Source organism: Coccinella septempunctata, chromosome 8, assembly GCF_907165205.1.
Source record: "Coccinella septempunctata chromosome 8, icCocSept1.1, whole genome shotgun sequence".
NCBI lineage: Eukaryota > Metazoa > Arthropoda > Insecta > Coleoptera > Coccinellidae > Coccinella > Coccinella septempunctata.
The window spans coordinates 14,705,896-14,716,107 of record NC_058196.1 but is presented as its reverse complement, the minus strand read 5'-3'; the positions used below and the strand labels follow the sequence as shown (position 1 = coordinate 14,716,107).

The 10,212-nt window shown below is 35.5% G+C and overlaps 2 protein-coding genes across 4 annotated transcripts in view; one reads left to right on the top strand and one right to left on the bottom strand.

Moving 5' to 3' along the window:
• LOC123319173 (ubiquitin-conjugating enzyme E2-17 kDa) lies at positions 1-1,611 on the top strand. Its single transcript, XM_044906034.1, has 3 exons — positions 1-319; positions 443-728; positions 798-1,611. Exons 1-3 carry the CDS (start codon positions 276-278, stop codon positions 921-923), a joined length of 456 nt encoding a protein of 151 aa, XP_044761969.1. The 5' UTR covers positions 1-275; the 3' UTR covers positions 924-1,611.
• Positions 1,612-8,074: 6,463 nt separating this feature from the next.
• Positions 8,075-10,212, bottom strand: part of LOC123318891 (calexcitin-2) — a 148,716-nt gene continuing 146,578 nt past the window's right edge. For all 3 annotated transcript variants that reach the window (XM_044905666.1, XM_044905665.1, XM_044905667.1), the window contains one exon: positions 8,075-9,025. In XM_044905666.1, the coding sequence (XP_044761601.1) occupies positions 8,915-9,025 (111 nt within the window). In that variant the 3' untranslated portion in view covers positions 8,075-8,914. The remainder of the gene's footprint in view (positions 9,026-10,212) is intronic.

Here is a 10,212-nt window from a genome sequence, read left to right as displayed (position 1 = left end):
ATCACCTAATTCTCGCCAAATTCCCCTAACAGAATAACCTCTGCATCATTCATGAGTGAAAAGAATATACGAGCCTAGTGCTATTTTTGTTTATTGGTCGACTTTTCGCTGGTTGCCTTGCATCCTCCTCCGTATGTCATGAGAGCACAAGTTCTATTGTGTTTATCAGACATTGCATAAATTCAAAGATAGCTACAAATTCTTGTGTTCCCGCAACGAACGATTAAATTAAGATATTTCGTTCCTTAACCTAGTTTCAATTAAATTGTCTAAAAATGTCTACTCCTGCCAGACGACGCTTAATGAGGGATTTCAAGAGGTTTGTAGTCATCACTATCACTAGTCATCCTTAAGGTTATTCGTGTAATTACCTCGTCCTTTGTTTTTCTTTGTTTCAATACCAACTTTCATCTTTGTGTTCAAAATACTTATATTTTTCAAGACTGCAAGAAGATCCTCCAACAGGGGTCAGTGGAGCTCCTACAGATAACAATATTATGATATGGAATGCTGTTATTTTTGGTCCTCATGACACTCCCTTTGAAGATGGAACCTTCAAACTCACAATTGAATTCACAGAAGAATACCCTAATAAACCTCCTGCAGTTCGGTTTGTCAGTCATATGTTTCACCCAAATGTTTATGCAGATGGTGGTATATGTTTAGACATTTTACAAAATAGATGGAGTCCAACGTATGATGTATCTGCTATTCTAACTTCAATTCAAGTGAGTACAACTCGGTAAATTTTTTATGATCAAAGGTCATTGGTGTTTGAGCAAAATTGTTTATTTCAGTCTTTATTAAGTGACCCTAACCCCAATTCCCCAGCGAATTCTATGGCTGCACAACTCTACAAAGAAAACAGAAGGGAATATGAAAAACGAGTCAAAGCCTGTGTAGAACAAAGTTTCATTGATTAGCGCTAAGAATTGAGTTTCAAATTTAATATTAATAATTTGAGAAAAACTGTATAATGTGCTTCAAAATTTTGCCAAGACACTGTTCCCCCGATTGTCTCTTGTTTTACATTGTATAAATCCAGTTTTTCCCTCACCTGGGGTTTTATTTATAAAATGTATCCAAATAATATGATATTTATTGATTAGATGGGTTTTTTGCTGAATTAACTTTTTGTTGTCGTAGATCTTTACAACAAATGGGTTATTACAGTTTGGATCATATCAAGTTAGAGATATTCCCTTTGTTTTATTGTTCTAAATCCCCACATTGACTAAATTTGAAAGACACTTGTTTGAAATTTAAATAAATTTGTTGAAAAATGTTACTATGGCATATTTCTATATGACCACTGGTTTTTTTAAACATCATTTAGCAACTTATCTGTTTTTGCATGAATTCTCCACTGAAATGTGTATTCAAATGAATTTATTGGTGATATACAGGGGTATGTAGAATATATTCTTGTAATAATAGCTATTTTTTCTAATTCACACATGCAGAATTAGTTTTGTCAGTTTGATTGTTTAATTAAAACCTCCACTGAATTTTTTTTTGGCTTTACTCATCGCAAACCTTATTGCCTATTCCATGGGATAGTGCTGTATGTGTTATAACTGAATATAATAGAATAAATTATTATACTCTGTATTTTTGTTTTTTATTAGTCCAGGATAGCACAGGAGGAATTGATTATGTTATTTTATGACTGGGTGGACAATCCACAATCCCTAAGATATTTGAGAGAAATGAGAATATATATTCAGAACTTCAACACTCATATCTCTTCAGCTTTCAAGATGTGGTTTGAAAAATTTGCATTGATGAAGGCTTTTGCTGTTAGATAGTGTATTATGTATTAGCAATTTCATGGCTTTTTAGGTACTTCCCTCGGTTATAACCCTTTGGTTATAACTTTGAACTGATTCAAATTTGACAAATTATTTTTGAGTTATTGGTTGTCCATCCTGAAGTACTTTATGGTATTTCGATGTATTGATAATATATATACAGGGTGATTCATAACTATTGGGACCTAGGATAAGGGCAGATTGTTTGGACCAAAATATGGCGATAGGACCAAATATACCTCAATAAAAGGTGTGGAAAAAGATAGGGGGCGTTAAAGTTGAATTTTTGTTTTGTTTTATTGCTAATAATTTCACGTTATATTATCATTATAACATAATATCCATCACGGACACCTAGTGGATATCCGGTAGGGACATCTTTTGAATGTCCATACTGGATATTCACTAGGAGTCCGTAAGGGACGTAATATGGACCAAATTACATATACACATTACATGGTCCGTATAACATCCATCTCGGACACCTACTGGATATTCACTAGGAGTCCGTAATGGACGTAATATGGACCAAATTACATATACACATTACATGTATAGGGTAACAGCACCGGTTGTGGCCACTTTAAGACATTTTCCAACTTCAAATCATGATCGTACCCTTATTTAAGCATCGCTTTACAATTAAAAATTTGAAAACACTCCTCATGAATATTGTGATTAGAGAGTTGCCAAGCAAAATATATTGTGGCGGCGAATTAAATAATTAAACAATGAAAAGGAGAGCGAGTGCAATTTATCCAGTTGTGGCCACGTTTTCCACCAGTTGTGGCCACACATTGTTTCAGTTGTGGCCAGTCACAGGTGTGGTTAAACTGGCATACTTTGAATGCTCACTCCATTCGAAATTGACCAAACATTTACATAAATAACAAAAAATATATTCGAAATTCATGGAAATATAGATATAAATACTATAAAATAATGATTTCCCGATGAAAAAGTCATCGAATAAAGGCAAAAATATTAATGTTTCTCGAAAAGTTTCATTTCTTGAACAAAACATGCTCGGCGAGTGTTAGCAGCCTTTGATTCTTTAATTTTCGAGAATAAGTCTTCTTTCTCATAACAGAAGGTCTGGAGGTTCGGACCTTTTCCAGTTTTTTTCACTTCGCTAGACATTGCACAGCAATAGTTCACTGATATTTAAGGCCGGTTTTATAATCAAACTTAAAGTCACTTTAATTTTAAAGCTTTCTTTAACGGCCGGTTTCATAATCAAACCTAAAGTCCCTTCAATTTTAAAGCTTCCTTCAACCCTACTAAAAATGACACTGAAGAAAGTTTTAAGCTTGAAGTGACTCTAAATTTGATTATGAAACTGGGCGTTACTCTACCAAAAATGACACTAACGGCCGGTTTCACAATCAAACCTAAAGTCGCTTTAATTTTGAAGCTTCCTTTAACCCTACTAAAAATGACAGTAAAGGAAGCTTTAAGCTTAAATTGACGTTAAATTCGATTATGAAACTGGACGTAGAGGAAGCTTCAAGCTTAAAGTGTCTTTAAATTTGATTATGAAACTGGACGTAAATATTTTTGCATGATACAAAATGTTGGCATAACGAACAATTACGAATGTTCCTATTGAAAAAATGTAAGCACACTTGCTCAACCCCTGCTCTGTAGTACTGAAATAACTTTTTGGATGACATTGTTCCTGAAAAATGGAAAATTAAATTGAGTGTTGCATCTTTATCTGTTCAATAAGATAAAAGTATAATCTATCCTTTATTAACTGGTGGCCACAACTGGGTTTTTACGCTCCACTTCTGGCCACCAAGTGACTACAAGTCGCAAATCGGACTTTTTCGTGACCCAGTTGTGGCCAGCACAATATCATTAGTTAGAATGGAAAATTTTCAATTTTTTATTTGAAATAGGGAAGAATATGATGCATTTAATAACATAAAATATTTTCTACAAGTAACGCAAAAGTATAACTGAAAAAAATCAATGGAGACTTACCATGTGTTTCTTAATCGCACTTATAAGCGTCCACCTGGTACAGCGACTTTTCAAGAACTAAACAGAGGAAGCAACGAATTTCGCCATCTCTTTTGAAAAACGAGCTCGCCAATTGGTCAAGGAATAATCAAGAAGGGAATAGAAGGCAAATTTTATTGGCTAAATCAAATAGAATACGTTTCAGTCCAGAAAATGATTTCGAGTGGCCACAACTGGTACCATGGCCACAATCGGTGCCGTTACCCTATATCTCCGTATCTCGGATACCTAGTGGACATCCGGTAGGGACACATCTTTTGAATGTCCATACCGGATATTCACTAGGAGTCCGTAATATGGACCTTATAATACATACATGTATATCAATGAACACCAAAATTTAATATTATTTTTCACTAAACTCCATTTTCCCGCTTTGTAGTATATGAATATCTTATGAATATTATATAATGAATAACGTTATGATGAACGAAGACTAAATACTTGAGTAATTACTATTATAAAATAATCTATGTTAAGTTTTAAGACTTTAGTTTTTATTATATGGTATTTCTGCATCAATCGACTACTATTCCATAAATTAGTTAACAATAGAATGAATATGTTCCTACAAGTATATCGTTAGTCTCGGTAGCTAGGACGGTTGCAGCGAAGACCCAGTAATGCGATGTCCCCACGTACTCGCGAGTTCGAATCCGGGCCAAGTGTAAAAACTTTCTAGTAAGTATGGATGGAGAACAACACAGAAAGTATCATCTGCGTCTGAGTGTAAGACATTGGGTTCTAGGACATTAAAGTTCTAATAGGTAGGATGTACCGTTGAGATAGCTAATGATGGTCCCAACGGGATATCCATTGGAAGTCTGCGATGGACGTCCGAATTCGGTTCAAAGTTGTGACATTTGTACTGTTATGTATGATATATGATATATTTCTGAAACGGGAAAAAATAGCGCTACTTTCGAGGTCCTTTTAACGACTGTTTCCATAAAAAAAACACAACTTCATATTATAGCTCAGCAAATATACCTGTTGGAAAAAATCATAGTACGCCACTGGATTGTTATAAAAAAAGTGTCTGTATAATGTTTTCATTTCAACATCCTAGCACATACAGGAACGGAGGACCAAAGTTGAAATCGCCCAAATTTCAATTTTGGCCTATAAATCGAAAACAAAAGAAGATAAAGGAATACAGTTGATGGCATTATTAGATTCTCGAAAAAAGACGACATGAATGGCACATTCATTTCCTCTCGTTGGGTAAAAAAGTTTTAGTTCAGGTATCACCAATTTTGCCCACTCTGTACATACGTGATCACTAGGGATTAATTCCTAATAGTCTGATTTCTGAAAAATTATGCTAACCTAAAGGTCGGTTTCATAATCAAACCTAAAAACCCTTTAATTTTAAAGCTTTCTTCAGCCCTACTATAAAAATGATAGTAAAGGAAGCTTTCAGCTTAAAGTGACTTTATAACGTCCAGTTTCATAATCAAATTTAAAGTCATTTTAAGCTTAAAGCTTGCTTTAATGTCATTTTTAGTAGGGTTAAAGGAAGTTTTAAATTAAAGAGACTTTAGGTTTGATTATGAAACCGGTCGTAAATTTGATTATGAAACTGGAAGTTATACACTATAAAGTGCTCGATTATACTTTAGCGGAAGTCCCCCAGGAGGGGTCCTATCTTATGTATTTTGACGAGACGAGTTTCAACGTTAGGAAACAATTGGTTCAAAAGTTACGCCACTTTAAAGTTCCAATGTTAAGTCTATTCTATAGTGGCTCTTTTTTGTTCCAATTATGTATTTTGATGAGCCGAGTTCAATAAAAGTGGTTATATTAGTAAACCATTAGTTCAAAAGTTACGCCACCTTGAAGTTTCAATGTTAAGTGTAATGTAACTTGAACGTAACTTCTCCTCAAGAATTGTCAGAATTTTATGAAACTCTCAAATATTTTATTATTTTTCAACGAATAAAAGTAAACTCTTCATTCAAATATTTTAGTTATTACGACATTGATTTTATTATAATTAATAAGCAGCATCACAGAACATTGTAACTAACATTATCAGAGAAAACGACAAGGTTTTTTTGCGATTTCAAAACTTGAATTACCATATAACTATAACTGTTCTGCTTCAAATATACTGCGCAAAAAAATTAACGCACATTCTGAAAATCACAATTTTAATGAAAGTTAACTCTACATTGACTTTATAACTTATTTTTTATGTTCTCTCGGGAAGGTTTTGAACGAAACAAGACACATTAAATGGAAGAAAAAATCAGGATTTCACCGAAAATTATGTGAAAGAAGAGAAATGAACAATTTTCAAAATACTGAAATGCTGATAAGTGATTTAATACTTGGTATTTCCACCCCTTGCGTTAATTACAGCTCGGCAACGACTGTTCATACTCAAAATGAGTGATCTTAAAATGTTCGGATCTAATCCCTCCCAGATTTGTCCGAGTTGGATTCCTAAGTCATTAAAAGTAGCTGGATGATTTTCTGAACTTCTCAGCCTTCTATTGAGGTTGTCCTAAACCCGCTCAATCGGATTGAGATCTGGACTTCTTGCTGGCCATTCCATTCGAGAGACTTCAACCTCTTCAAGGTACTCATGAACGATGCGCGCACGATGGGGTCTGGCATTATCGTCCACAAAAATGAAATTTTCACCAATGTATGGGGCAAATGGCACTACATGCTCTTCAAGAATGTTCCTTATATACTTATCCCCCGAAACCAGTAGTATTCAGGAAATTGCACTGAGCACATCTTTCATGTCGACGTCTGTATACAAGGGAACGTCGATCACAATGGTAGAGGCAGAATCTAGACTCACCTGTGAAGAGAACTCTTTCCCAATCGGCCTCTTCCCAATGGGATATGCTCTCTCGCAAAATCCAAACGCGCCCTTCGATGGGCTGGGGTAAGAGCTGGGCCTCTTGCCGCGACACGAGGACTTAAATCATATTCTCTGAGGCGATTTCTTATATATTGTCTGAGTGCTAATTTGCACCTCATGAGTTTGCTCAAGCTGAATTTGAAGGAGGCGAGCGGTTGCAAACCGTTGTCTCAACGAAGAAACTCTCAAGTAACGTTCTTGAATGGCAGTTGTTACCCGTGGTCTACCCTGTCCTGGTCTTCGGACATTCATACCTGTCTCCCTGAATCGCTGCAACATTCTGGACATAAAGTAAGTCAAGGGGGTCTGTTCTGTGATTCTGGACACACTTGTATGGGAAACTCCAAACCTTTCTGCAATTCTTGTGTATGTCCACCCTTCTTCTCGCAAAACTACCGCTTGGGCACATTCCTCTTGGGTCAAATTGCGTGTTTCGCGTTGCATAGCGATCGAGTGTAGAAAATCAAACGAAAGAAAAACTATTGATCACTAGAATTGATCGAGAACAACTGATTTTAGAATGGAGCCAATATATTCAAAATCTGATAATATCATCTTTTTTTATTCCTGCTGGGAAAAACATCTGTATTGAAGAAAACCGTTGAAAGTGGATAACATATGCATGGACAATTCTGATAAAAATAATTATCCTTGAGAACACCTTCAGTTGTAGAATAAATTTGAGATTTTCATAATGTGCGTTAATTTTTTTGCGCAGTGTACCCTAAAAATACCACTAGATTTTGAAAGTTACGTTTGAGATACGTATGAGTTACGATGCCCGTAAACGAAAAAAATTATGTTTCGTATTGTGAACACTTCCATATGAAATCATTTTGGTTTTTGCGTTTTACTTTAAAATTACGTACAAAATACGGCTCATATTCATTGTGAATGGGCAGATATGAGGAACTTATTCCTGACTCTGACTATTTAGATCCTGGCAAGTCCTCTATCGCTTAACAAGTCAAGCACTTGTATTATTCCTTATCGTGTGAATATCATTTCTTCCCATCACATTTGATGACTGCGTCTGCAGTCTGTCGACTGGGGGTTGAACATTGAACTATTAATACAAATTAATACAAATTAATACGTTTTAATAATTCATTGGATTTGAAGCGCTTTATGATGGACGCTTGGCTTGTTGGCTGCTGGATGGCGCTAGGCTATATTTCGATACTGTGTAGAATTTGCCAGCATTTAATTCAGTCAGGAAGTTCCGTATCTGCTTTCATCGAGGTGGGAGTTGTGTTGCTCTGACCGATTATTTCGTCTACATAAAGCAACCCTCAAACAGTAGGACGAACTGACGAACTATCAAGGAATGGAATGGTAAATTTCAATGAAACACCATAAGTACAGAATGTCATTTATGAATTGAACATGTTACCATCGTTGCATGAGTTTCACATCAACCCACTCATATTTGACATTGAACATAAATATATTTCCAATTCAACATTTATTATACTCAGTTACATAACACAACAATAATATACGACATCCTCCAACTTTGACGAATTGAAATTTGTAGTTTCATCTAAAAGAAATTGGTTAACAACAGAATATAAGTAGCCAGACTCAGTAGAGTATAACAGGGTGGAATAACTAGAAACAGTAGGGAAAGGAAATCTAGATGGCGAAGGAGATCAAGATATAGGTATAAAAAAATCGAACATTTTCAGATCTGTTTACATTCTGAGAAAAATTACGAAATCTAGAGACATTCAACACTATAGAAGAAGCATAAGGTTAAATTTATTTTCTGACATTCATGAAAAAACTTTCGGTAAGTAAAAATTGCTATTCGTTATTCGATACCGTGACGACTTTCAAACTCTAATATTCCAAAACTGTGAATTTCTATCTATAATCTATTCCAAGAATTTTTTTTATATTTGAAATGTAATAATGTTACCCTCTCCAATTTCAAACACCGTTGTTTATCACGAAAGATGCTATAACGAATAAGGGATGTTCAAGTAAATATTAATTATTATTATTATGGATATATACATTCACACGGTTCTCATCTTAAAGATATGCCAGAAACGAATACGTTTGATTATTTTCCATCTAACAAAAATTATTCGGCCCACGTCACTAGCCGTGCGGCATGGGGGTGTATAAGTGTATAATATATTTATGTTGGAAATATTCCACCATTTGTTGTTATATAAGTAGAAAAGCATCACGGTTAAAATCTGGTCTTCCCGAAGATGTAGTTTCCTGGCTCTTGAGGGTTCTCAGACATGAAGAATTGTTTCCAAAGATGCTCGAACTGTTCGTAGGTGACGTTTTTCTGACCCTGAAAAAATAACTGATATTGAGCGAAATATGCATATATTTTCGGTGTGATTATGCGAATCTTGAATTGATGTGGCTTATACATGATAACAATCCATAATTAAACTGAAAAGAGCTGAATTCTACCATTTTTTCAGTTTTATATTATTTGATATGAAGTTAGCTATAGGTAAAAGAGCAATCCCCTATTATATCTGGAAGCTAATATGTGGAAGAGAAGGCATTAAAAAACACTGTCTTATTGAAAGCTTAGAAAATATCTTGTCAAACAATAAAAAAATCAACATGACCTTTGAGTATTCAAGAGTTAATACTCAGTCTTAACTCTCAATGATATCAGTGAACTTTCCATCTCAATAAAAACACATACGGAATTGCCTGAATGAGTATATCGAATATCGAATGGTTGTAGTTGCAAGCGCTATGAGGTTTTCGAAATATCAAAGCGCCACATATGCAGCTATCAAGCAATACGTAACACCCTTACCAGAGAGGTTGCCTCTGATACGAACCGTTCAGACATCTTTATGATATATCCGCAAGAAAGACCAAAGTAGATACTGCTCAAAAATTAAGGTGGATATATAATTTGTCTACAGTTTTGGATATGTACTGGTGTATTGACCATTGAGTTAGGTGTCTACATACGGTTAACAGTAAGAAAAAGTGCATTAGAGCGAGTGCATATTATACAGGATAAGGATAAATTCAGATGCATACCACCCGCTGATATGAATATTAACAAGTGTTACGATCTGAATTGAACTAGCCAATTTGCCATCGTCAAGGCCCCAAATGGAGTACGCCCCATCGAATAAAAGCAGATGCTGACCATGATTTCGGTCTCATTTGACCTCATCAGAGCAACATAGCTGTTTTCTCCGATGGAGAACGTTTGGAATTGATGGACCCATATTCAATACTGGCAAGCGCTACTTAGTAATATCCAGTAACACAGCGACTACTGAGTACTATACAGTTCTTCTTCTTCTTCTTCTACGTGCGGTGCCCCACCGGGCTGAACTGAGACCTCGTGACCCATTGTTCGTCCGCTTGTAGTTGGAGAGACTTACACTCTGTGACATGCTGACAAAAATGCCACAAGTCGACAGAGGGGTGTCCCTCTCACCATAGGAGCTGTGGGTGTTCTGTTTCCTAGATGTGTCATCCTTAAGTCCTCAAGGTTGA